Source organism: Equus asinus, chromosome 2 (assembly GCF_041296235.1).
Source record: "Equus asinus isolate D_3611 breed Donkey chromosome 2, EquAss-T2T_v2, whole genome shotgun sequence".
Taxonomy (NCBI): domain Eukaryota; kingdom Metazoa; phylum Chordata; class Mammalia; order Perissodactyla; family Equidae; genus Equus; species Equus asinus.
In genome coordinates this window covers 536,881-564,656 of record NC_091791.1, presented here as the reverse complement: position 1 = coordinate 564,656, position 27,776 = coordinate 536,881, and the positions used below count along the sequence as shown (strand labels likewise).

Below are 27,776 nucleotides of genomic sequence, written 5' to 3'. Positions count from 1 at the left end.
GCCCGGTCCTGGGAGGACGGCACCTGGCCCTGGACAGACTCCCAGCACTGCGCCTGCTCTGGCCCCTGGGTCTGGACACTGCGGGAGGCCCCAGGTGGCCTGGCCCTTTCCAAGGGGATCAGTTGGGCCAGCCCCATGGAGAGGCCAGGAGAACATGGTCATGCAGCCCTGCCTCTCGCCCGGCCAAGCGCCATGTTCACTGCAACAGACTCCCCAGCCCACAGGGCGTGTTGTTCTGGATGGACCTCGGGGGAAGTTTCCTAACCACTTCCGATTCGGGGTGGTGAATGTTGAATGGGTTTCTGAGTGGTGCAGAAGGTGCCTGACACCTCTGTGATGGCCGCCTCCCATCTTTCAGGCTGACCCAGGGTTTGGCTTTAGATGTTTATGAGTTTCGAGGGCTGGCTTCTGTGGATGACTTGAAAGAACATGTTCTGGAAGAAGTCTGTCCATGTGATGTGGACAGGGCAGGGGGCTTCAGAATTCTCGGTGGGCTTGCTGGTGGTCTGTGGACCAGCCAGGCTGAGCCCTGGCGTGATGGGCTGTGCTCGGGGGATGGTCCACAGGGCCTTCACCTCTCTCTGCTGCAGAGAGGCTGGACGCCAGACCATGCCACAGAGGGGCCACCAAAAGCAGTTGACTCGGGTCTTCACGTAGAGTCCAGAGGGCCAGTTGGTCATTTTCTTCTTGAGCCTGGAATTTGGAGCTGAGACGCTGATTCCAGAGCCTCGTTCCTGTGATTTCCAGAAGCTCAGAGAAGCTAAAGGTAGTTTGAGGCCTGCAAGGGTCAGGGGAGGGAGTGGGGGGTGTTGAGGGGCCTCAGCAGGGCGGGGCGTGGAGTAGGACACATGGAGGGCGGGAGTGCAACCCCTCACAATTCCCTGACCACGGGAAGAGGGAACCCCACAGCCCTGGGGACCAGCATTCCCTTGTTGACGTTCAAAACCAGGTAGTTTCAGACAAACGCAGACATAATTTTGGCATTTTCATTTCCTTCCAAGGTTTTCCATGTCCCTCTGCCTCCCCCAGGGGAAGATCTCTTTTTCCTCAGTAATCAGCAACATGAGACTGCTGGAAAGCAGCCGGAAGCCTGAGCTGGGGGATGTGCTGGGAGGCCCTGCAGAACTGCCCTCCGCCCAGCTGCCCAGGCTCCAGGCCAGACGCCAAGCGCCTCGCAGCACCTGGGACAGGTGCAAGGTTCTAGCTGCTGAGGCCTGTGGGCATGAGTCAAATTGGACGGGGTGCCCACATCTCAGACCCCCACCCACCTATCCTGAGCCCCACTCTCCTGCATCACCCAGCACTGTGCTGCCTCTGGTCACCGTCACCTCCTGGAGCACAGAGCTGATCCAGGCAGAGGCCAGGCACTGGTTACAGATGGGACTCAGAGCGGGTAGGAAGGGGATGAGGGGAGGTGCATGTGGCCTCTGGACTGCGGTTGCATACTTGGTTCTAGTCCTGGCTCTGCTGAGGGGCTATGCCACCTGACCTGGCATCTTAACCTCTCTGGGCCTCAGTGTCCTGTTTGGTCTCCCCCACGTAAGCCGAAGCAGACTTACAAAGAATTCCATTTGGTCATGAAGGCCCCTGTCCACTTCCCTCCCTTCTGCTCAACCAGGCCCAGAGGCACTGTGGGAAGGCGGGCAGCCAGCGACAGACAGCAGCAAGTGGCCAGAGGGAGAAGACACAGGGGCTGTTCGGTCCTGCTGCTCAGAGGGAGGGAAAAGTGTGCCTATTCCTGACCTGGCCCTTGGTGCCACTGGTGCTCTCTCCGGCTGCCCGGGCCTTGAGTGAGGAATGCACCAATGGCTGGTCTCTGGGTCAGCAGGCCAATGAGTCTGCTCTGTAGACAGAGGCTCTCTGCCCACCGAGAAGTGGCGGCCCCAAAAAGGTGCCCCCTGCCCCGCTGACCCACCCTGCAGTGGGCACTGCTCCAGCCAGGATGGGTGGGCTGCTCACCTTCTGAGCTTCTGCAGGGCAAGGCTTCTGGGGCTTGTAATCCGGCCTAATCCTGTCAGGCCTCAGATCCCTGCAGGCGCGGAGGAGGGCCACACGCAGCAGCCTCAGGCTGATCCAGGCCTGGCCCTGGTGACAGGCTGGAGGAGCAGCTCCCTCCCAGCCTGAGGGTCTGGATCCAGGACCAGCGCACACAGCACTGGGCACATGCATCGGCCAGCCTGCCTCTCTGTGGTGGACCCTCAACCCTGGTGAGGTCACACTTTTGCGAAAGGCAACACCAGCTGGCCTGGCCTAGGTCCAGGGCCTAAATAAACCAGCTGGGACCTCCCCAGCCACCTTGCTTGGGTGGGTCAGCACTGGCAGGGAGGCGCTGAGGACGTTCTGGCGTGTTCCTTCACACTGAGCAATCCGCCTCAGAAAGTACGCAAAGAGGAGTGTGGACTCTGCTCCTGAAAATGGCCAAGTTGGAGGCACTGACATGGTGTGAGAGCCAAACAGCCCAGCCCAGAAAGGGCTAGCCGTCCCAGCCCACCCCACCCCACCCCAGCCCACGAGCAGTCAAGGGGAAGGAGGGCCTCGGGCTGCTTGGGCCCTGTCCACCCTCCATAGTGGCCACTGGGCAAGTGCCTCGACCTCTCCAGGGACAAAGTAAATGAGGGGCAGTGAGGGGCCAGACGGTCACACCAGCACACTCCCCAAACACGGGGAAGTGTTAGGGCGAGAACGTGGCCCCCAGCAGCCCTCCCGCCATGATGGCAGAGAAACAGAGAGGGACAGTCAGGTAGTGTGGTCAGGGAGACCCGAAGAGGGAGATCTGAGCAGACCGAATGCAGGAGTGCTGTGGGGACAGAGGCAAGGCTGACGGGGAGGGACAGGATGCAGTCATGAAAACCATGGACTTTGAGTTTGTGGCAAGTTGGGGGTGGGCAGTACAGGGCCAGGCACGAAGCTCCAGATGCTCCCTCTGGCCTCAGATCAGAGGCTCTAGCAGCCATCTAGTCCTGCCCAACAGACCCGGAACCCTCCCCGCCCCCCACCCCGCCCCCCACCCCGCCCTGCTGGTCCCCTCAGTGGGTGGGAAGCAGAGGGGGGTGCCATCAGGAGCTCCACCAAAACTAGGGGCCACTTAGGGCCTGGTGGGCCTGTGGAACTCCTCTTCTAGATCAAAGAGGGCAAGGAAGTAACTCCCGTGCATCTGTGGACAACTCAACAGCCCAAGGCTTGTTATGTTTGAAAACAATCATCTAAGATAGAGGGTAATTAACCATGGAGCATCTAATTCAATCCTGGTCTGAAAGACCACTTAGGATGACCAGCTGAGCGAACATTTCCACAGTGGGTCTGACCACCCACGTTTCTTCCCCAGTCCTGGGGGAGGGAGTCTGGGCCCTGGGCCTCAGTCAGGAGGGAGCCGAGTGGGGCACACTGTGGTGCTCCCAGACCCCAGATAGGACGAGACGACAGGCACACAGCGCCAGGAGCTCACTGCCAGGCCTGCACGGAGGGCAGCACCTGCCTGCCAGAGTTTAGTTCCCAGATGGACGGCCATCCTGAGTCCTAGACCTGGACCCACACATGTGGCCTCTGTGTCGGGCCTACCTTGGATGGTGGGGTCTTGTCTGGAACCTGGGATCTGGATTGCTCTTTACTTCCTTGGTGGCCAAGCCTGAGTGGGGATCCCATTCTGTGCGCCCTTGTTAGACTGTCACCCCTGGACCCAGCACCAAGTCACTGGACTGTCTCTGAGGCACATGTGAAACCTTGGAGGTGCTTATCCACCCAAAAGCTGGCAGCAAGGGGCCTGGGATGCTGGGGAGCCAGCAGGGTGGAGGCCGAGGGCTCCCTGTGCTCTGACGGCTGGGGAGACTTGCTGGGGGTCGCGGGCAGGTGCGGGACTCTCAGCCATGGTTCACAAAGGGGCTGAGGCAAAAGCTAAGGGATGTCCCAGGCTTGAAGGCTCTAAGAGCCTAGGCCTTGCGGCCATGTGACCCTCCGTCACCTAGGACGAGCCTGCCCTCTTCACCCAGCCAGGGCAGGACTAGGTGGTCTGCAGCCACGCATGATCCAAAGAAGGACAACGCTTCCTAGGTTCTTGCCTGCGAGGTGTGCTGAGCCCCAGGAGGCAGGCAGCCACTCCTCTGCACCCCCACGGCCTCGGGGCTGCAAAGTGCACCTCCCTGACCAGGATGGGGTGCAGACAGCCCAGCTCAGGTGGCAAGCTGAGGCTGGGTCCCAGATCCCTGGGCAGTGCAAACACACTCAGATGTCCCTCCCCAACGCCCCCAACCATGTCCTCAGCAAAAACACCTTGGTGAGGAGCATTTCTACTGTCCTGCCTCTCCCCGGAGGCCCACCCCCAGGTCAGGAGGTGCTGCCTCCACCTGGTGTGGGGTTAGGAGGCAGTGGCTGCTGAGCTTTGGGAGGACAGCGACCCCGAGCAGGTCCTGCACCTCTGGGTCTGTTAAGCTGCTGGGGAGGGCGGCTGTGAGTGATGCTTTTGCCTCCCCCAGGCTCAAACCCTGGACTTGCAGAAGAGTGTTCAGCCCTTTGGACCTCAGGGTTGGGGTGGGGAAGCGGCTGCTTGTCCGGTGCTCCCACTGGCAGTTTCAGGGAACAGTGAAGGAAAACCAGGCTCCCTGCTTCAGGGATGCTGTGGATCCCCAGCCTCAAATTCTCCTTTGTGGGTCCTGAACAGGCAGCTCTGGTTTCGGCAAACACACGGTGCTGATGGCTCTGGCCCAGATGAGGCACTCTCGGGAGAGCCGGAGCCCTCGACCCTCGACCCTCGGCTTCCCAGCAGGAGCGCCTGGGGTGCAGGACCGGGAGAAGCGCCCGGAGAGGCCCGGACTCCACCACAGGGTGGACCGGCCACAGTCGACTGCACCGGCCGCCCTGCGCACGCCCTGCCGGGACTGTTGGCCTGGCGGCCCGAGCTCGCGGCCCCTTTGTCATGCACATGAGGGCGCCGAGGCTGAGAAAGGGTCCCCTTCAAACACTGAGTCACCAATGAAGAGCACTTTTCTTTCCCTGTCTGCGGGCTTGGCACATGCCTGCTGTTTCCAAGTGGCCTCTCATTCAAAGGGCCGGGTCCCCCATTCTTCGTCCCCCTAGGTGCCCGGCCGACAGCCCCTGGCAGCTGCTGCGCTTTCAAAGGCTCTATAGAGCGTCTCTGCAGGTGAGCCCTCCTGCCAGGGAGTCCCGTCAAAGGCTCTTTGAGACGGCGCCAGGGAGCGGGCTCTGAGCGGGTCGCTGCTCACAGCGCGGGCACAATGGCCGCGCCACTCAACGGGCGACCCGCCGCGCCCCGCCCGCGCTTCCGCGGGGGCCGGTCCCGGGTGGAGCGCGCCGGCTCCCCAGCTTCCCGGGCCTCCCGCTCCTTCCTCCCCCTCCGCAGCCTCCCGCCCGCGTCCTCTCCCCTCCCCCACCCGCCCCTCCCCACCTCGCCGCGACCGCCTCTCCCCGCGCCTCTCCCGGCCTCCCGCTGCCCGCCTCGGGTAATTGCTCCTTTGAAGCCCCGGCCGGCGTCGCAGACCCTGCGCGCTCCCACCCTGCGCGCGGGGATGCCGTCCGGACGCTCCTTTCAGCTCCTTTTCATCCTTTCCTTTTTAACTTTATTAAAACCAGCACCGGGCTCCAGGCGGCCGCTGAGCGGGCAGGGAGGCCGGCTGGAGGGCCAAGCATGAGCTCCGGACAAGCCCCGCCCCCGGCCCCGCCCCACGCGCAACCAGAGCCCCCGCCCCTGGCCCCGCCCCAACCCCCCCACCTCGCCCCAGGCCATGCTACGCCTCAGGCCACGCCCCCAGACAAGGCCACGCCCTCAGCTCCAGAATGCACGGGCAGTTTTCCTGCCTTGGGGTTTTGGATTGGGGATCAGTCCTCAGGGGCTCTGGGAGGTCAGGCACCACTGTCCACGGACTGGGTTGTGTGGTGAAGACCACAGGGGGCACCTCCTGGCCCTTGAGGGGTGTGAGTGGGCACCTCAGACCGCCACGCTGCAAGCCCGGTGGCCCCTTGTCAGAAGCATGAGCACTCGGCTTCCCCATCAGACCAAACCTGGAGCGCTGGTTTGCAGGTACACAGTGAGGTTTGATGCTTATAAAAACCGTCTATTTTTATTGTTTTGAGGAAGATTAGCACTGAGCCAACGTCTGCTGCCAATCCTCCTCCTTTTTTTTTTGATGAGGAAGACTGGCCCTGAGCCAACATCCACATCCATCTTCCTCCACCTTACATGTGGGATGCCTACCACAGCATGGCCCGCCAAGCGGTGCCGTGTCCACACCCGGGATCCAAACTGGCGAGCCCGGGCCACTGAAGCGGAACATGCGAACTTAACTGCTGTGCCACCAGGCCGGCCCCCCCAAAAAACATCTATTTTTAGAGTAGTTTTAGACTACAGGAGGTTGCAAAGGTGGTACAGAGGGTTCTGTGGGTTCCCGGACACCCTGCACCTGCGAAATGTACTTTTAAAGATTATTTGTTCAAACTTGGGAGCTTGGCCCCCCTGCAGGGAGGAGGGGGCCAGGATGGAAGGTGACCTGAGGCCTCAGAGAGCAGGGTCCTGTTTGTTACAGGAGGCTGCTGGTGGCCCAAGGTGGGGAGGGGGTGGGAACCCTGCAGTGTCCAGATCCAGCAAGGCAGGCCTGGCCTGGCCATGCTCTGGAGAGGCCCAGGGGTGGCGCTGCTGTAAGAGCTGCCGGAGGATGCTAAAGAGCTGGCTACTCAGACCTGTGCCTTGTCCTAGTGAGGTCCCATCCTCGCCTGCCCCTGGGCAGGCAGCCACGGGCAGGCCCAGGGGACTCTGTCCTTGCTGGCCAGGCCCCTTGCCTGGGAGCATGTCCAGGCTGTGCAGCCTGGCGGGGGCAGCATCCAGGACCAGGTGTGCAGGCAGCACTGGCAGGGTCCAGCCCCTCGGCCTCCAGCCCACCAGGATTCCCTGGGGCCTTCCCACAGCGGCTGCCCCAGAAGCTTCTGCACAAGTGCGGTCACTCCCAGCACCTCTGCTCCCTGGCCCAGGAGACAGCTGCCTCTTGTTAGCTCAAGGAATGAGGGTTTCCCAGGCTGATCCTAGATCCCTGCCTGCCCTCTCCTCTGAGCATCACCTGCCCGACCCACTCCCCCTCACCCTGCTCTCCTCCTCGCAGCCCCTAAACCCTGGCCGCACCCCCTGCAGGCTGCCATTCCCCTTGCCCTGCATGCTGGGCTCGGGCTCCAGTGACCACCTGGGTGAGCATGAGCTCCCAGGGCTTGCTTGGGTGCCCACTCAGACCACTCAGAACAGCCCCTTATGGCCAAGTGAGTGATGGTCAGGACCCAGACACCCACCTTCCCGGTCAGAGCCAGCCCGTCTCCCTTCATGGACCCAAGATGAACACCGTCCAGACACTGAGCCCCGGGGTGGGCTTGAGTGCTGGGCTGCGTGGCCAGTGTGGGGTGAGCAGCCTGGTTATGCCCCACTTCCCCATGTCCAGGCCCTGCAAAGACTGACCCGGATGTGGCTCCTTTGTACTCTGCTGTGTGGTCATCATCCCAGACCCTGGAGCCACCAGCCTTGATAGGCAGTCTGTGTCTGTTGGACCAGTGTGGGCAGCCGACAGAGCAGAAGCCCCTTGGGCCCAGATGTGTTAGCCAGCAGCTGGCTCTCGTTTGCTGTGTCTAGCAGGCTGGCCACAGCGGGTCCTGAGGGAGGTGAGGCAGGAGCAAGGCCAGCTTGTGTGTCTCTTGGTCCTGGTGTGCCACCCATTTAGAGGCCTTGGCTGTGGGCACGGCTCCCATTTGAAGCTCTTTGGGAGGCTCGTACCAAGCCCCTTGTCTGCATCAGGGCTATTGGATGCCTCTCTCGAATTTCCTCAGCTCGCTCCTGTTTGTCATGGCCCTCAGGGTTGGGCCTGTGGGACCGATGGTGCCATTAGGCTGACAAGGCCCAGGCGACATCCACTGCTGGCAGCCCCTCAGCAGCCTGCACCTGACTAAGCTCGTGGGAACAAGGACGAGAAGCCAGCCCCCGATCACTCCTTCTCTCCCTGGCCCCTCGGGGCCTTCCAAGAGGCCCTGCAGAGAGGAGCCCCCTCCCAGGCCTGACGTCTCGGTGTTGCTCCTGCAGCAGCGTCTTGCTTCCTTTTCCCCTGGGCCTTGTTCACCCTCCAGGGGTCGGGATTCTTCTTTCTCTCCCTTTTTCCTGCAGTTGAGCATCACAGAACTTCATTTCAGGTCACTGGGAAGGCCTCTCGGACCGTGGCTTTCCCCCTCTCCACACACATCACACACCTGTGTGCATATGCAGACACACACCACACACACCCACAGCTCCTGGGAGCCTGAGGACCCAGGGCAGGGACCACCACACAGAGCTCCTAGGAGGTGGTCTTGGGAATGTGGCCCTTGGGTCTGGCACTGGCCTCCACCTTGTGATGGGACCCAGGCAGAGGACAAGGAGGGGCCACTTGGCCACAGGCATTTCTTCTAAATCTGGGACCGTGGATGCGAAGACATCATCTGACTGGGGCACGCCTCCATCGGCGAACTTCAGGCTGTCTAGATGAGGGTGCAGGGCAGATACGGGCACTGACCACCACCCTGGCCTCCCGTGGGGCCTCAGCTGGGACTGTGGCAGCACCCAGCAGGGGAGGACCACCCATGTCTCACATGCCAGAACGCATAACTGGAACCCGGGGTTCCCCTTAGTCCCCACAGCACCCACGGTCCCCTCTCAGGTCCCTTCATGTGCACAGCCCTTCCCCGCATCACCTTCCCAGCAGGGTCTCCCCTGACCACCAGTCCTGGCAGCCACACCCCCCTGACCTTCCCAGCCCTTAGGACCACTATAGGATAACCCCTCCCTTTTGTCTGTCTCCTGATTAGAATGGACACTCATGTGCTTGTTGGGTGCCCCTTGGTGGAGAGCTGGGAGGTGCTCAGCAAACATCTGTTGATGAATGCCTTTGTGTAGACAGTGGGTGCTTAGAACATGCTGGGCTTGGGCACCTGCTCCCTGTGCACACCCTTGGGAACCAGCTGGGTAGTGGGAAGCACAGCCCACTGGTGAGTTCAAAGGATGTCCAGACGCCTGTCACCGGGGCTCCTTGTCCCCAGGGACGCCCCATCCCAGCATCTGTTGGAGCTTCTCTCAGAGGCAGCCATGACTGGGAGCTGCTCCAACACTGCTGCCCCTGTGCATCTCAGCCCCATCCCGGCCCGCTGAGACAGTTACCAGGCTGGTGGCTTGCTGACCAGCTGTCCTTGTGGGTGCAGGGGTGTGGTGGGGGGCAAACCCCACCACCCCTTCTCTATTCCCTCTGGGGTCAGCTGTGCCCCCCAGGGGTGACATGGCAGCTGCCTCGCCATCCCTGGTTCCTTCTCACTATGCTCCTGACCCTGACTGCCATCTGACCCCTGTGCCATGAGGCCCTTCCTCCCACAGAGCCCCCCCCCCCCAGCCCCCAACCCTGGTCAGGGCCAGGGAGCAGCAGGGGGCTTTGTGACCAGGCCTGGCCCACTCCCACCAGGTTCAGGTGTGAGGCCTCAGTCCAGCTTCCTGAGCGCCTGGGGGACACTGGAGTGCAGCAGACCATCACCAAGGCCTCCTGACTCAAGCGGGGAGAGCTCATGGGCTCCTGGGGTCCCAGGTCAGGCCCCTCCCTTGCTGGAGGCTCTCCCAGCAATGGCTGCTGGAGGGCCAAGGGTCTTGCTCAGGCCCTGAGCCCCTCCTCGCTCAGAGGTGGAACCATTCTGTTTAAGGGGAACTTCCCAGGCTCCTGCTACCAGACCCTTGTGAAACGAGAGCGAGAAACCTCCACTCAACTGGATGGGAGGCCTGCAGGGGGAGCCGTCCCCCCATCCCATATCCTTATGGCACCAAACAGGTACAGAGAACACTGCATCTCCGCCAGGAAGTACAACTACTTTACTATGAAGGAAGATTTCTCTTCACGAGGCAACAGCCCAGCCAATGAGAAATGCTGCAGCTCAGCCAATGAGAAATGCCACAGCTCAGTCAATGAAAAAGGCTGCAGCTCAGCCAATGAGAAACGCCACAGCTCTGCCAATGAGAAATGCTGCAGCTCAGCCAATCAGAAACACCACAGCTCAGCCACTAAAAAATGCCACAGTTCAGCCAATGAAAAAGGCTGCAGCTCAGCCAATGAGAAACACTGCAGCTCACCAATCAGTAATGCCACAGCTCAGCCAATGAGAAACACTGCAGCTCAGCCAATGAGAAATGTCACAGCTCAGCCAATCAGAAACACTGCAGCTCAGCCAACAGAAGCTATTGCCACCCTAATCTGTTACTCTCTCCCAATGGACTTTCCCTAGAACAGCCCCGCCCTCTCCCCCTTTTCTCTATAAAAGCAGCTCCCTTCTTTATTTTCTAGATTTATCTATGGTTCACCATTGCATGCGCATCCTGAATTGTAATTATTTTGGCTATTCCCAAAAAACTCATTTTAAGGGTAAAATAACAGGTGAATTTGCTTTTTAAGTTGAAATCCTGTTGGGAGGTGCCAAGGCTACCAAACTTCCCTGTGGATGCAGCCTCAACTGGCCTGTGTGGACAGCCGTATAACATCCACATTTGCTCTAATGAGAGTCAATTCTATCTCACATGTATCTAGAACACATGTGGCAATAAGGATGTTACATTAAACAATAATGTTGTAAAGTCTGCCCGGCTTATGATGCAGAATGCGTGCAGCATGGCACGGCTGGACTTTCAGTGTATGGCTCATGCTCGAGGTCAGCCCCACCCATGTATAGACACGCCTTCCTGTGGGTCTTGCTCACGCCCTGGCAAAAGGCCACACTGGAGGCTGCACACCCTGCTGAAGGGGTGCTGCAGCCCTTGTGTCAGGTGTGCCCTCCAGCTCCGGGCTGCCCAGCGGCCACTACACTCTGGCCCCTTCCTCAGCAGGGCGGCGGGCACGTGACTGAGAGTCTCAGTTCCCCCTGACAATCAACTAGGATGCAGCTCAGGTGGGGTTGCCTCGGACTCCACCTGAGGCTTGGAGACACAGGCTCACATGCTGCTTCTGCATGTCTCAAGTGGAAGTAACTTAGCTGATGTTAAATAAATGATTTCCTTTGAGGTGGAGCAAGACTGGGCCACCCTGCTGTGGGTGCCAACCAGCATCAGGTCACCAGCAAGAGCAGTCGACATCCTCCGGTGGGGCGTCATGTCCTGGTCTGGGGGCCAGTCCCCTGCCTGCTGGGCAGTGACCCTGAGGCCCACCCCAGCCCTGCGTTTGCTCTGAGATCCTGAGCTGGCATGCCTGAGGGTACTTGGCCTCCACTCCTCGCCTGAGTGTCCAGCTGCAGGCCTGGCTGGGCAAGGCAAGTGAGGTATCCTGAGGGCCTTGGATCCTGGACAGACAGACAGACCCAAAGGGACACAGATGGAGCACCTGGAGCTGGCCTCAGCACCCATCTGTCCTGGGCTGGGGAACAATCCAGCAAGGGGGGCTCTGCCCCTCTACCTTGGCCTGAGTCTGGAGGCTTCCCTTGGCCACGGCATCTGCAGGCCCTACTCCCCGCCTGGCGGGGATGGCTCAAAGCTGGGCCTGTTTCCAAACCCATTTCAGGGAACAAACAGGGGAAGAATGGAACATCATGTGTCTGCAGCAAATTAGCGAATTACAGCTTGGATCACATGAGTGACTGATGCCTTCAGGAGCCCTACTGTGCAGCTGCCTGGGTCGGAGACCAATTAACATTGACACAAAGTTTCTCACAATTCCCATCAGTTCCAACCATAACTATGTGCAAAACGAGCTCCACAGCAGGGTTTCTGTTTTCTGTGTGAGCCGTTGTTCTCGGTCTGGAAAGAGGTCGGACGCAGTGTTTTGATGAGCACTGAGCAGATGTGATCTTGCCCTCTGGGTTCAGACCTGGGTGTGAGGGCCGGCTGGGCGCCCTGGGGCCAGGACCTGTGCGGCTGGAGCTGCAGCTTCAGGTCTGACTCACACATCTTCTGGCTCAGTGAAGAGACCTCAGAGCATGTTGCTTCCAGCCACAGTGAACACTGTCGGCAAGGAGGGGCCTGGCCTTGGCCACTGGGGTGAGCTGGAGACACTGCTGGCCTTTGACCTCATGAGGGCTTGGCAGAAGGAGGAGGGTGCTGGGAGCAGACAGGGTTGTTTGGGTGCCTTCGCCCCCAACTTGGGGGACAGGAGCCCCAGGAGCCCCATCTGTGCAGTGGGGTGGCCGGGGAGAGTCAGCGACAGGCCCTGGCCCAGAGTCTAAGGACATGCAGCCCTTATGGGGACACTGAGCCCAGAGAGAGCACTTGTCCAGCTCAGCCAGAATGGGGACGGGACCCAGCTTCCTCCGACTACAGAGTCGTCCCAATCTTTAGAGTGACATGCATGGTGGGGTCGGGACCAAATCTGGGCTTGGGCACAAGGCAGGTGACCTGGTGTGGTGGAGCTCCACTGGGAGGTCGGTGGAGGCTGTTGCTGGGGTGGGGGTCCCCGGCAGGGGTGTGTCGCCAGCGCTGGCCCGCCCTCACGTCCCGACTGAGCCCACATCACAGGCTCGTCGGCCCTAAGATCAGCTTCCCAGGAGGTAGACATGTTTCCCTGTCGCTACTTTGGGGAAGGGGCAGAAACACCACAGGGTGGTGGGCACTGGGCCCCCTGAGGGCACTGCCCCGCCAGGGTCTCGGGCAGGGCTGTGCTTAGTCTGTTTGCAGTGGACGCTTTCTGTGTAACTCTCCTCCCAGGAGGAGCCGTGTCGGGACCAGCCGGGATCCTGCAGCTGCAAGCTGCCTGGCACCCAGCGATGGCCTCAGCAGCTGCGCCAGGCAGGGTGTCCTCAGCCCTTTCTCTGGCTTTTCTCAAATCGCATTCAGACTTGACCTTGACCAGGGCGAGCAGCCCCCTCGTGGGTTCCTGCCCTGCCACTGGCCTAAGGTGCCAAGCAGTCTAGTCAGCACCAAACAGCCCAGGGGTGTGTCAGGATGGCACTGGGGCCACTGAAAAGGAACCCCTCACGTCCTTCCTGCTCTCTGACCTCACGGCCACCTGGGCCCGACCTCCTCCTAGTCCCACCATCACACATGGGGCCACAGAAATTCTCGTGCACCTTGGTGGGGCAGTGGACGTCCTTCAATCCCTGGAGTGAATACTTTGCAAGGATTGCCCAGGAAGGACCAGGGGCCAGTGCCTGGAGGGACACCCCAATCGCAGGCCTCCCCCTGCTCCCCAGGGCCTCAGGGCTGTGACCACATGGTGCCTCCTCTTCCCTTTTGGTTGTGACTGATGAGGACACCTGGCCCTTGAGTGACCCCAACAACCTCCGCCACACCAGCCCGGGCTGTGGGCAGCGCACTCTTGTGGAAATTAGTAAAGAGAAACCTCATTTAAAATGGAGTCAGGGGGCCAGAAGGGAGAGCTCCCAGCAGCACCACTGGAGGTCTGTTACAGGAAAGACAGTCACTCACCAACCCCAACAGAAGTCGTCAACAGGAAAGAATCATCAATTACAGGGAGAAATGTACATTGCATCCCAAACAGAAATCAATGACCCAGCAACTCAGCCAATGAGAAACCATAACTGCGAGAACTCTGACAGACTTCTGTTCAAAACAACCCCTGCGAACTGCCTCCTTTTTCTCCATAAAATAACGTTCTTCTCCCTGTTTGCTGGATTTGCCTATAGTCTGCCACAGCACGCACGTCCTGAAATGCAATTCTTTGGCTATTCCCAAATAAACTCATTTTGTTGGTAAAATAACTGGCTGCTTTATTTTTAAAGTTGACACTCACGACAGGCCACTGGAGGAGAGCCCAGTGCCTGCTCCTCCACTTGGCAGGAAGCTGAAGCCGTGCTGACTCGCCCACTGGCTGCCCGACAGGAAATGCAGGCCCCGGGGCAGCATCCTGCGGCAGCCTTGAACAGAGAGGAGGCCAGTGCCTGCTGCCCACGGTGGGAGCTCCTCAGGAGCTGAAAGTGAGGGGCAGTGCTCCATCGGGGGTGACACATGCCCCCCAAGCCTGCTGTGTGGACGTGGGGGCTTCCTTCCCTCCAGGATCTGGGAGGATCCAAGCCCCCTGTGTTCTGGGGCACAGCTCAGCATGGAGCAGGGCACCAGGCACAGCTTCTGACCATGGGCCCGCCTCTTTCCACCTGCCCTCACCTGGACTGGGCCTCCCTGGGCTGCGCAGGGCCCAGGGTCCCCTGCTGCCTCTCGGAGGGCTTGGAGGCACAGGACCGCTTCTAGGGGGTCTGGGGGTGTGGGGAGTTGTGGGGGGCTAGGCCCTGGCCCAGGGGGATGGGGCTGCAGCCCACCTAAGGCCTTCCCTGGGCCTGGAGCTACACAGGTGCGGACACAGCTGACCACTGGCCAGATCATGGCAGGGGAGCCTGTCACAGGTAGAGCTGCCCCCAACGTGGTTTTCCCTCTGTCCCCAAACACATCCCTGCTCGGCAGGCTGGGCCAGGCAGGGCTGGGGCTGGGCACACTGCAGCGGCTGTGTCCCCCTCATGGAGCCCAGCCACGCAGGACCAGTGGGCTGGGACACAGTGCCTGTGCTGGGGGCTGTTGGGGAGGGGAGAGATGTCGTGGGGGCTAACTCAGAGGCTGAACCAGGGATCTGGAAGCAAAGAGGACAAGGACGTCCGGTAGAGGGAACAGAGGCTTGGCAGAGCAGGTGGACTTGAGTGGAGTGATTGTCATGGCCAGAGCCCTGGGAGTGAGGGGCACCGAGGAGGAGGGGGCCATGGGAGCCTTGGAGGAGCCCAATCTGGGGACTCCACAGGCCAGCAGAGTCCCGATAACCCCTCAGGCAGTGCCCTTGGCATCCTGACACTGTTCAGAGGCTCAGACAGCAGCAGACTGAGGTCATCCAGTCCAGCCTTAACGGGAGGGAAGGAGAGGAGCCGCCCCGTGTCCCAGGAGCTGTGCCGGTCAGCCTCAGGAGGGGGAGAGATTCGGGGGGTTCAGGATCTGTCTGAGGGCCACGTGGAGAGTCGGGGCAGAGCTGGGTCACACCCTTAAAACTTCCGTTCTTCTTCAGCCCTGCTTGCCCTGCCTCAGACCTTGACAGCCACGGACTGAGAAACGGTGTGGCCACCAAGTGACCAGTCACCTGGTGCTGGGTGGGGCCACCCCGAGGGGACAGAACTCACCTCTTGTGTCCAGCCCTACACATCCTGATCTCGATGTTGGGAGCACAGTCTTGCTGTCCAGCCTCTGTCCTCACTAACCCGAGCCAGGGAGCCCTGGATGACCCGGCAGGCGGTCAGGCGTGGACACAGCTCCCCGCCAGGCAGGGACCAGCTGAGAGGTGGCCTCCCTGTTAGCCCCCTGGCTCCAGGGAGTCCCGCCAGGCTCCTCCCAGGGATCCGACTTCCTCCTTAACCCTGCGGCTCCTGCAGCTGCCTGTCCTCCGAATTCCAGGCCTATGGAGAGCACGTCTGCCCTGCTGGCCCCACGTGGCATCCCACAGGCACCTCACCAGCTTGCTCCAAACAGACCCAATCTTCTCCCCCGCGAAGCCCACGTGCCCCAGCTAGGCTTTCCCGACCCAGGACAGGCTCATGTGGACCTTCCAGCTGCCTGACAGCCCGTCTCCTCCTCCCACATCTGACCATGCCCAGACCCAAGACCGTCCTGTCCCTCCAGGCCCCATGTGTGACCAACTGCCCACATGCTGGCAAACCAGGCGTGTGGTCCCAGCTCCTGGCCAGCACCTGGCCCAGGTCCACCTTCTCACCTGGCCCAGCATGGCCTCCACCACGCTCCCCTCTCCTGATCCCTCCCCCACCTCATCACGCCTGTTTCCTGTTAAGGCATTTTTATTATGAAAAGTTCCAAACACACACAGAGCACAGCCTCGTGTGTGTGTGTGTGTTAGGGCCAGACGTGGCAGTGGTTGCCCCAACCCGCCAATGCGATCCACGCCGGCACACCGCAGCCAACTCCAGACCTGGCGCCCACAGCAGGTCTTTCCCTGGAGAGCCCCCAGCACCCAGACTGCTCGAGGGCACCAAAAGCCCTGGTGGGAGGGACGAGGGGACAGAGTCACATGGGACTGCATGGCCCTGGGGGCTTCTGGGTCATTTCAGGATGCAGTTGGAGACCTCTGCTGAGCCCCAGGCACAGATGGGGGACAGGTGTGGCTCAGGAGAACCAGGGACAAGTTGCTGGGTCATCACCACCCGCTGTCCTGGCTGCAGTGTTTACCCAGCGCCCTCTAGCGGCCTGGCCCCGCAGACCCCAGCCACTGGGACCACACCTCTGCACAGCGACCCAAGAAGGGGCTCCCACAACACCCCATGTGCACATCCCAGGGCCAAGGGCCCAGAGCTTCCCCTGAATCGTGTCCCTGGGACCAGATGGGTCCACACTGCTACTTTCAGGCAGATTCACAGGGGGATGGCCCAGAACGTGCCCACCTGCAGCCCTGGGCCTCACTGGGCGTCCACTGTCAGGCACAGGGCTTACCAGCTGCCTTGCTGAGAGATGCTGTGGCCCCAAAGAGATGGTCCAGGGGTCAGGGTGTGCAAGGGCCAGTGGCCCTCGGACTCTCCCAGGACTCGGGAGACCCAGAGCCAGCCTGGCTGGAAGGGCAGGTGGGGGTCAATGCTGAGCAGGAGGCATTGAGTGCGCCTGCCTGAGCCGGCCCCAACTCTGGCCAGCAGCCTGGCGATCACCAGGAGCTGTCTCAAAGCACCGGCCTGCCTTCCTGGCACTCTCCTCCCACGTGGCTTCCTTCCCCCACCATCCTCCACTCTCCTTTCCTGCCACCAGCACATTTAGGATGACCAGGGCCTGGGCCTGCCCAGCCTGTGAGAGGGATGGGCCGGCCCATGGCTGCCCTCAAGAGGCGGCTGCCCACTGCTGACTAGAACTCGCTCAGAGCCGCTCCTGAGGTTCAGCAGGGACTCACAACCCAGTGGCAAGGCCCTGTCCAGGCTGAGTTCTCCAGGAGGCCAACGAGGAGAAGACAACATATGCTAGAGTCCTGCAGCAAGAAGATCCCAGAGGCTATGTTGGGGTGGGGTGGCCGGAGAGGTGGGCAGGGAGGAGTAGAAAGTGGGTGACACCCCAAGTGCCCCCTGAGAACTCACTCTGAGTGGGAATGTGCTGACCTGGCAGGAGCACCTGTCCTAGGAGAGGAGGCAACTCAGACAGGGCTGGAGTGGGGGGGACGGCTGTCCAGGAGGGTCGAAGGAGGGGAGAGGCTGCACAGGGGGATGGGAGAGGGGCCTGGGAACCCACGTGGGAGCCTGGAGGGAGGTACCAGCCAGGTTCCATCAAGGATACGCAGATTTTTTCTTTTTTTAGTGAAGAAGATTTGCCCCGAGCTAACATCCATGCTAATCTTTCTCTATTTTCTAGTACGTGGGTCACCAACACAGCGTGGCAGCTAACAGAGCAATGTAGGTCCACACCTGGGAACCAAACCGGGGCCACCAAAGCTGAGCAGGCGGAACTTAACCAGTAGGCCACCAGGGCTGGCCCAAGGATATGCAGATTTGAACCCACCTCTGCAGGCATCTTCTTGGGGATGCTCCAGGACACACCCCACCCTGACCCCCATCCCTGTCCTGGGCCTGTGGTCATTACAGGAGGAGACAGAGGAGGACATAGAAATGAGTCACATGTCCCCTCATGCCCACTCAGCCCTCACCCAGCCCTGGGACCCTTCCCTTAATTCAAAACAGACTGGGGCACAGCAGGCGATTTCCTTTCTCTTCCTACAAAGCCCCTTCTGATCTTAGGGGCGAAGAGCCCAATGCAGCGATCCAGGCACACGTCAGATCAGCAGACAAGCTCAGTGGGCAGTTTCCAGTCCTGGAGATGTTTCTTCCTGTGCCCTTAGAGCCCTGGTGCATTCTGCCCCTCAGGCACAGGATTAATTTTGCATTGTTCCAACTCCGGGCCAGGATTCTTGTCTCCCTGGAACCTGCTGCTGCATAGGGGGCATCTTCTCACGTCACCTGCCTGGGGAGGAGTTTTGTCTCCATGGCCCCTAGCAGCTTCATGTGTCTCCAGTGGGACAAGGCCCCTGGGACTCACGTGCAATTGTTCTTGAAGAGAAAACAAAATTTTTACTTACCTCACTGAAACTATTAATAGCTAATGTTTTCACTAAACCCCGTTAAAAGGCAGAAGAGCTACTGTCGGTGTCGCAATCCAATGTACACATCAGGATAGATGTGGAGAGGGCTGATGGCCACTCTGAGTTTATTATAACCAGCGTTTCAATATATACATAGTTTACAGCTGTTAAACATACACAGGTGTTCTGGACAATGCAATTATCGAACGCCAAGAATTCTTAGTGATTTCTCAAGGAACCTTCCCTCGGCCTCTGTTTTGACATTATCATGTTATTTCTGTGCTCGTATATTTTTATCTCGGAGCATGCAAGGCCTCCTAGGCAACGGCCCCTCCTGCTCCCGATATCGTTGTCTCCATCTGTGCCCCCAGGAGACCATGCCAGGCTTAGGTTGCCCCGCCCTGGAGGTCTTACCCTTCATTGGCTAACCGGCCTTCTCACCTCTGGGTCACAGTTTGTTGGCAAGCCTTTTCCAGTGATTATTAAGCCTTCCTGCGTCAGGGGCGGCTACAGCCACGTGGGCGGCTCCTTGAGTCAGGAGAAAGCCAGGCGGGGCAAAGAGCTCTAGCACCACCCCCTGCATCATGGGGCCCAGACTCCCTCCTCAAACCAGTTGTGGGACCTGCTCTGTAGGTCATGGCCTCCCCAGGGTCCCTGAGGGAACCCACTGAAGACACTGGGGGAGCATGGAGTCCTTGCCAGAAAACTCCTGAGAACAGTGGGTGGCTCATCAACCACAGGACACTTTCTGGGCTGACTGTGGGAGGCCTGGCCACCTTCTGGGGAAACAGGAGTGGGTAGGCAAAGGGCGCTGTGGGGTCAGGAGGGTCCCTCAGCTCTTGAGTGAGCCCCCAGGAATCCAAAATCCAGAGGAGAGCTCAATGCAACCTCCCCACCATGCCCCAGGCCAGGAGGGTGAGTGCTGTTGCACCTGAGCTGGGGTCCCGGGTGGGCAATGACTGGAACAGGGGGCCTGGCCTCAGTGGCTCCCAAATTCCCCAATCCAGGGCTTGCCCCCAGTCATGACCCCCACCATCGCAGGCAATCACCGTTTTCTTGGATTTTTCTTTTCAAATTACACACAGCCCCAGAGTCTGACCTCCCCAAACACCCAAGATGACCAGATCCTGTGGGAGGAGCAGGGTCTTCTTTGGAGAAAAAGAGCAGCCAGATCCCCTTACACTGCCTGGGCAGTCAGCACAGCCCCCTCCCCACCTCTCCCCTTGCTCCCTCCTCCCTTCCCCTTCCCCCCTCCCCATCCTCCCCCCACCTCAATTCCCAAAAACTGCTTGTCCTGAGAACAGACTTTGATAATCAATAAACTGTCAAATGGTAGGGAGGCAGGAACAGGATGCAGAGACCCAAAAGGCAGGAGCCTTGTTGTCTGATCGGGTTGAGGGACACTGGACTCAGAGAAGGGGGGACAGGCCTCCAGAGCATCACAACCCACTGGGAACTGGTAACTTAAAAAGCAAATTCACCTGTTATTTTACCCTTAAAATGAGTTTTTTGGGGAATAGCCAAAATAATTACAATGCAGGATGTGCATGCAATGGTGAACCATAAACAAATCTAGAAAATAAAAGAGGGAACTGCTTTTATAGAGAAAAGAGGGGAGAGGAAGCAGCTGTTCTAAAGGAAAGTCCAGTGGGGGAGAGTAACAGTTCAGGGTGGCAACAGCTTCTCATTGGCTGGGCTGCGGCATTTCTCATTGGCTGAGCTGTGGTGTTTCTCATTGGCTGGGCTGCGGCATTTCTCATTGGCTGAGCTGTGGTGTTTCTCATTGGCTGGGCTGCGGCATTTCTCATTGGCTGAGCTGTGGTGTTTCTCATTGGCTGGGCTGCTGCCAGGTAGGAGAGAAATCTTCCTTCACAGTAAAATGATCGTGCTTCCTGTGGGAGATGCACTGTCCTCTCTTCCTGTTTGGTGTAGTTGACATGTGGGATGGGGGTGACAGCTCCCCCTGCAGGCCTCCCACCGACCTGAGGTTTAGCTGAGGTTTCTGTCATTCACTTCCTCAGAACCTTCTGGAGTGCTGTCCCAGGGGGCTGCCTGGGTGGGCGAGGGCAGGAGTTGGGGACAAGAAGGCAGTGCCTCTCAGGGCCCTGAGTTCTGGGGCCTAAGCTGAGTGGGGCACAGGTGGCAGACGTGCCCTGAGAGTGCTGACCAGGTGTGTCAGGAGCCAGGTGTGGGCTGGGTCCTGACTGGCCGGGTGCCTGGACTGCTGCCGGCCCGCCCGCCCAGCCAGCGTCCCAGTGACCTGCGCCTGGTGGGGGTGTCTTCCTGCGGCTGAGCACTCGGAGGAGGGGGAGCAGTGGGCCAAGGAGGGTTGGGGCTCCGACTCCCCCACAGGCAGGCGGGACCCTGGGGGAGTGTGGCGGGGAGGGGGCAGGAGCTGATGCCCAGGCCCCTGGCCGTGGCCCTCAGACCCGGCCAGCCCCAAACTGGAATCAGAGCATGGGCAACACCAGCGAGGAGGACTAGGGGTCGGGGTGCTTGCAGCCGGAGGGACCCTGGAGCCCCCAGGGCGCTGATCGATCAGGTGGGGAACCAGAGCGCTTTGCAAAGAGCAGAGTTATTGACCTCAGAGGGGAGTTTCTGGGGTATGTGTGGGAGGGGCATAGGGAGTCAGCATCCAGGCCTCACTCTGCCCGCTCCCCCCATTCTGCCTATGGCAAGTACCTGTCCCTAAGCTGGGCCTGAGGAGGCCGTGTGTGTGTGTGTGTGTGAGTATATGAGTGTGTGGGTGTCTTGTGAAGTCCTCTGCGGTGCCCCTGAGTCTCCCAGTGGCTCCTGCAGGGAGATGAGGTCTGGGGTCACACCTGCAGAATTGGGTGAGTGTGACCCCCGGGCAAAGGGGCAAGTGGTGTGTATTGGGGAGGGATCCAGGGTGGTGTGCAGAGGAAAATCGGGGTCCCCAGGTGCTGCACCCTGAGCCAGGAGTGGGGTTGTGCAGCCAGGAAGGGCTGTGATTGGCAGACTGACCTGCCCAGCCCCTGGGGTTGGGCTCCCCAGGCTGTGGGTGTTAGGACTGCCCTCCAATGTTGCCCCTGCCCGTGGGGCACCCTGGAGTTTTATGTCCTGGCGCAGGTACCAGGAGCAAAGAGCAGTGGAGCTGGAGTGTGGCTGTTTGAGGAGGGTCTCGCAGCAGCTGGGGTCTTCCCTTGGAGGGTGCTGCCAGCCCCGCGGATGTTGAGAGTGCACTCCTACCCCTGACCCCAGCTAGGCCTGCCCTGCTAAACCCAACCAGGAGCTGTGCCAGCCACCTCCGGCCCCTCCTGTCACTTCTTACAGCTGGAGGGCCTGGCCCAGTGTCCAGCAAGCTGCAGGGCTCCAGCCAAGGCGCTCTGTGAGGGCCCAGCATCACCATCAGACGGATTTCGAGAGCTTCCCAGCCATCTTGCTTCCAGTTTCTAGACCTGCTGGGTCAGTCGGCGTCTTTCCCACCAGGGGCATCAATTGCCACTTGTTCCACTCAAACACATCCCCATCTGGTGCTCGGTGACTTCCTCAATCTGGTTCCTTCTTTTATTTTCCCACTTAGCAGAGATCCTTCTAGAAAGTGTTGGCCACAAACTTCCTTCTGTCTGGGGACAGCTCTGGGCTCCCTGGCTGCGCCCTGGGCCTCCTCTGAGGACTGGAGTGAGGAGCAGGCAGTGTGGGTGGCCAGTACTGGCCACCGACAGCCTGTGATATTCAGGCCCTTGGTGCCCAGAACAGGGCCTGAGTCACCGTGCATAAGGACCCAGTGAACAAGCTCCACACGCCTTGTCAGCGGGAGATTCGGTGGAGAAGGAGCAGGCAGCTGCCTCGAGTAGGCCAGGACACAGCAGAAGGAGCGCACTCCCGTACCCGTTTGGAGCGTGCCGGTGAGAGATGTGGGGGCCCCGAAAGACCAGGCTTTCCAACTGTGTCCCCCACAGCCTCACCCATCTGACTCTTAGCTGCCACCTCCTGGAAGGGACGGGGTGGGGGGCTTGGGATGGCGTCCAGGGCACGTGGTCTTCCTGGGCAGGACGGGCAGGCAACGTAGCTTCTTCCAAAGGCTCCAGCTGGGCTCTTCTGGGCTGGCTACGGGGCAAGCACCCTCTCTGTCACCACTGGTGCTGGAGCCTTCCTTGCGGCTGCCGGGCAGAGGAGGTGGGGCCCCAGAGTCCTTGTGGAAGTGGCAGTGGGCATTCAGGCTTCCTCCTCTGACATTTCCCAGAGGTGCTGCTAGAGGGCATGGGGGCCTTGCAGGGCTGGCCTGGCCCCCATGACCCCGTCCCTGCTCACCCAAGTGGGGAAGGTTCTCAGCCGGGGGCCACGGGGTAGAGTGACAGCACAGCCTGCTTTCTGCCTGCGGAGCCAGCTGCATGGGGTTTGCAGGGCTCCAGCAGGCAGGGCCGCTTGCTGGGGCCACTACAGCTGGTTGTGGGCACACAAGGAAGCCCCCAGCAATGAGTCCTGGGGAGCTGGTGCTCACAAGCTTTCCTAGAAACAAGCAGACAGACCCCACATGGCAGCAGTTCAAGCTCAGCCCTCAATCCACAGAGTATGAGCAGCTGGATCTTGATGTGAGGGTCTTGAGAAAGTTCTAGTGCTTTCTGGAAAGTGTGACTGCCCTTCCTGGAGCAAGCGTTTCGGAGGAAGACCCCTCTTAGTTTGCTCAGGCCCCATAACAACAGCACAGGCTGGGGCTGAAACAGCAGTCACACGTTTCTCACAGTTGTCGTGTTGGGGGTCCGAGCTCAGGTGTCCTGTGTCGGGTTCTGGTGAGGGCTCTCTTCCTGCCTTGCGGACTGCCTCCTTCTCACTGTCTCTCACAGTGTGCAGAGGGTGGGGGAGCTCTCTAGGGTTTCTTGTATGAGGACACTAATACTGTCATGAGGACTCCACCCTCTCGATGTAATCATGCCCCAAGGGCCCACCTCAAACTCTATGACCTTGGGGGTTAGGGCTTCAGCATACATATTTTAGGGGGACACGGTCATTCAGTCTATAACAATCCCTCATGAGTGACCACATGAACCACATCTGATGAGAGAGAAAGGAGTGGAAGGTGTGGCCACCGTGTGCCCCCACCCTTTCAAAGCCAGATGTCTTGTGGACATCACCGAAGTCCCCCAGATGAGAACAGTGGAGGCCGAATCCTCAAGTGCACTGGAGCAGGGGGTCCCTGTCATTTGGGTTTGGTAGAGACCCAAAGGCGGGCAGAGGAGTGAAGATTCATAGAGGAAAGTGGGGCTCAGGGCTGCCCTGATGGGGGCTGGGGGCCCAGGAGGCTGGGGCGGGATCTAGAAGCGCGGTGTCCTATGATGGGTTCAGGGAACATTTTGACTTTCTCGGGTGGGTCCTGAGTTGGAAGGGGAAGCTGTAACCAGGGGAAGCTGGCGGTCACTGATGGTGTCCTGGGGGGTTCGGCTGGTTGCTGCAGGGGTCCTTTGCAGCTTCCTGGACTGGTTGCTGCAGGTTGTGGACCTGCTTCCATCTTTATTGGTGGTCTGTCCTTGTCCGTCTGTCCAGTCTGTCTGTCTGTCCTGATCTCTTGCAGCCTGAGGGCAGTTTTCTCTGAGACCAGAGGCAGATGCCGGGGGCAGCGCCCATGGATTCCTGTCCCGGGGAGGAGGGTGAGGCTCTGACCATCCCTCCACTGAGGCTGAGCGAGAAGTTCCACCTGTTTGTGAGTTATAGCAGCGTGGACGCCACGTGGACCCACGGGCTCATCAGCCGCCTGGAAGCAGACCACGTGGGGCTGAGGGTCTGCCTGCACGAGCGGGACTTCACCCCGGGCAGGAACGTCCTGGAGAACATGGCGGAGTGCATCCACCAGAGCCAGAAGGTGCTGCTGGTGCTGAGCCAGGATTTCGTGCAGAGCCGGTGGTGCCTCCTAGAGGCCGACCTGTCACTCTTTGGTTCCTGCCTTGAGAGGAAGCCGGTCGTCCCGATCCTGCTGAGGCCCTGCCGGGTCCCGCTGCACCTCAGCCACCTCACCTACCTGGAGGCCACAGACAGCCGCTTCTACAACAAGCTGGTGCAGCTCCTGTGCACGCCCAACCACCAGGTGGCAAGCTCCCCGCGGGCCCTGCGCCCTACCTCCCCCCTCTACAGCGGCAAGCCCCTGTTGACCCTCAACTGCATCAACAGGGACAGCCTGCCCTCCTGGAGGGTGGGCACCTTCAGCACCCTGGTCGTCCCGGACCCCTTGAAGGAGGTGTTGGAGGACCCTGAGGTGTACAGGCGTGCCGTGGGCATCCTGAATGGGGTGCAGTCCCCCAGGTCCTGCCTCCGGTATGTGGGCTGCAGAGTCACGCTCGGCATTCTCCTCATCTTTCTCTCCATGGGATCGATTATTCCCCCCCTGATTTTGGGGCTCAGTCCAAACCCTCCAGCTCAGCACTTCCTCTTAATCGCCGCCAATATATTTTTCTGTCCCCTCCTCCTGGTCCTAGCAGTCAGCACGCTGTGCTGGTTCAGAAGGTTTTCTAAGAGGAAGATGCGGGAGGTGGTCCTCAGAGTCGGGGAAGCCAACCTCCTGCTGGCGGGCCACTCGGTGCTGATGGGCTGTGAGACCCTCAACAAGCTGCACTTTGTGTACGTGCTGCTGGGGGACTGCAGGCGGGTCTTCCTGCAGGCCTCCGATGGCGAGGCCCTGTTCCGGGAGGCCCTCTTGCAGTTCTCCTGCAGCTATGCCTGCTGCCTTGCCCACGCACACTTCCCCCTGTGCAAGGACGTCGCGGGAGCACGGGGCCACCAGGAACTGGGCCTGTGCTTCTGCCAGTTCGTCTCTCTGCAGTTGAAGAGACGTGGGGGGCTCGGGGTCAACCCTGTCTGATGGCGGGAGGGGCCCCAGGGCGGCACCTTCTGTTGGATGTCCAGCTGCCCCTCGGCTGGCCCTGCGGACATGGCTGCCATGAGGCCTGGATGATGGGCCTCTCGCCTCTGTTGACTGTGACAAGCAGGCGGCCTCAGCCCCCGACCACCCAGAGGACCCCACAGCCTGCTCTGAGGGCAGAGGTGACCGCCCACAGCCCACCAGGCCTGTGTCCTGCTCCGGCCTGACAGCTTGGGGAGGGGCTTTGGTCAAACCACCTGAGCATGGGCTGGGGAAGCAGCAGGCTCAACTCGGGACCCTTCAGGTCCCCTTAGAAACTGGCCCACTCCTTGGCAGAGGACAGTCACTGCCCCTCTCTGGATGGCCGGTTAGCAACCAGGGGGCCGGGGCGGAACGCCCTCTCTGGGCAGCTCCTCCAGGCTCCTGCCCCTCATGCTGGAACACGGGGACAGGGAGAACAGGCCAACTCCGAGGGACTGGGCCGCTCACCCTCAGCCTTCTGGGCGCCGACACTCACACACCCGCCGTGTGCCCCCGCCGTCCACGCTGAGCCCTCAAGGTGCCGGCCACAGCTGGCCTTGGCTGGAAATGGGGAAGCTTGCATTTGCCTCAGCATGGACACCCCTTCAGACCTCGGTCTGCATGTGGCCGCTGACTGCTCGCCACTCCTGCTCCTGCCCTGCTCCCTGCGGCCTGGCTCCACCCTGCCCCGGAGGGAGGAGGTGTGCCTGGGGCTGGAGGCTGGCGGGGTGTCCTCTGTCCTCCTTTCTGAGCTCAGGTCTCAGCATTTCTGCTGACGCTGCTCAGAACAGAGGGGCGTCTGTGGGATGTGGACGTGGATGGGTCCTGGATGCTGGAGACACAGCAGCGAGCAGCACGAGGCTGAGCTGTGTGGCCCCGCAGGGCTCTGTCCCACAGGGGCGGGGGGAGTGAGGCCCCCACACCTCATACCTGTGCCCAGTGGGCTCCACTCGGGATCCCCAGAGACCCCCTCAGCTCCAGCCCCGAGCATCAGGGCAGGACCTTGGAGGTGAGGGGTGGCCCTGGGGCTCTGCCTTGGGCCTCAGTTTACCTGTCTGTGAACAAGCAGTGGCAGACTTGAGGTCTATGCTACCGATGCTCCCTGCACCCTCAGGGAGTCCTCGGGCCCTGGCCTGGTGCTGCGTTGGCGAGAGTTTAGCTCAGCTTCTGTGGTTTTGCTGCCCTGCATCCATTTTGTGTGGCCAAGTGGCCTGCAGGCGCCTTAAACCAACCAACCCCCTCCACAACCACCCGCCTGCAAGTGCAGGCCCAGAGGGGAGCCACATGGTCACAGCGGGTCCGCTTCCTGATGTGACTTCCCCAAGAGCCCTCATGAGCAAATTTCCCCCTCCCACGACCTTGCCCTTGTGCGCCCCTTAGATGAGACCCCGTGGGGCTCGCCAGACCTACTCTTTTGGTTTGAATTGATGGATCCAGCCCTGGCCCGGGAACCCCAAAGCACTCCACCCCCAGACCTACTATAGGCATGTGCTCTGTCTGCCCGCTCTGTCTGCACCCTGCCATGGCCCCCCCACCAGTGGCCTTCTGAGGCACAGCATGTTCCTCTGTAGGACTCGTGAGCAACAGACTTCTCTACTTCCATTCCTCTTGTGGTCTGTTGTTGAACCGCGGCTCACATCTGGCACCCTGCACCCTACTTAGCAAGAGTTCATTGAGCAAAGCCTCATGCCGGCATCCTGCTGGAAGCTGGCACAGAGGCTGGACCTTGTCCCCGGGCCAGGGCTGCAGGGGGAGGGTCTCCCTTGGAGGAGACTGACCAGCAGGCAGGAGTGTGAGAGGCAGATAAGGGGGACTCTGGGCAGGGGACAGTGTGAGCACTGGTGTCAGGGAGGAGCCCAGACCCTCAAGGACCCCCAAGGATGGGTCCTGACATGGCGCTCTCCTGTAGCCGATAGGGCCCACCTCCCCTGCACACTTAAGTGTTGGAAGCTGACTGGGAGCCAGCATGGCCAGGAGGTGGACACTGCCAAGTGGGCAGAACATCCTGTGAGCCCTGGGGCTTGCTGGGCAGCTTCGGGTGCTGGAACTTTCTTGGGGGCAGTGCTCGGCACCAGGGCCCACCCCAAGGGGTCCTATATCTGGTCTGTGAGATATAAGGGGCACGATCTGGGCCCCACACGGAGAGGGAGCGTCACGGGAGCAGTGGGGGCTCCTGCTGCCTTCCAGGGCCCGCTTGGACTCCACTGGGTCCTCCATCCCCAGGAAAAGTCATGGCGCAGGGCGAGGACCCCAACAGGCCCACCCACACTCACTCTGGGCCGGGGCCAAGCTCGGAGACAACACAGTGGTGTCCATAGACACAGAGAGGCTGGCGTGGCCTAGAGTCCTTGAGAGTCCACTCGGTGCCCAGAATGTGGCTGTGCCAGAGAGCGCCAGAGCGCCAGGCACAGAGCTGGGCAACTGGCCAGGCCTTTTGGGTCCTGGGGTCCTGGCTGCAGCCCTGGGAGGCCTGGGGGACAGTACCCAGGGGTCTGGGGGCCGAGGCCTAGCTGTGTGCACACACTCACACACACGGCCCCACGGCCCCTTGGGCAAGGCGCATGGTGACAGTGGCATTCCTGCCCCGTAGCGCAGCCGAGAGATGGTAGGATAGACAAAAAGGAGGCCACAGTCTGTTACTTCAAAGGGCTGAGCTTTTTAAGTCATGAAATAACACATTTGTGCACACAATAAAGGGAAAACATCTAAATGAGCCACTTCATGGGATGGTTGGTCTTCCGTGCAGCTGTGGGGAACCCAAGTCCCTTTCATCTTGTTCCCGGGACATGACACCAAGGAGGCTGTGTCTGCAGGACCCTCGTCCGTCCCTCGGCCTGAAGCCCTGCCTCAGCCAGCCCCTTCTCCAGCTCCCCATGTGGCGTCTGGTTGCCCCCGATTCCTGCGCAGATTCCCCTCCTGGG

General features: G+C 60.4%; 1 protein-coding gene across 2 annotated transcripts; it reads left to right on the top strand.

The window, feature by feature from the left end:
- The first annotated feature begins 21,587 nt into the window (after positions 1 to 21,587).
- Positions 21,588 to 27,083, top strand: LOC106841081 (uncharacterized). Of its 2 annotated transcripts, none has more exons than XM_014856873.3 (2): positions 21,588 to 21,889; positions 23,526 to 27,083. In XM_014856873.3, the coding sequence occupies exon 2, from the start codon at positions 23,587 to 23,589 to the stop codon at positions 24,832 to 24,834; it is 1,248 nt and encodes a 415-aa protein (XP_014712359.3). In that variant the 5' UTR covers positions 21,588 to 21,889; positions 23,526 to 23,586; the 3' UTR covers positions 24,835 to 27,083. The 2 variants fall into 2 exon arrangements, with proteins under 2 accessions (XP_014712359.3, XP_070376358.1); XM_070520257.1 differs by having other exon boundaries at positions 21,606 to 21,889; positions 23,554 to 27,083.
- Positions 27,084 to 27,776: the final 693 nt, after the last annotated feature.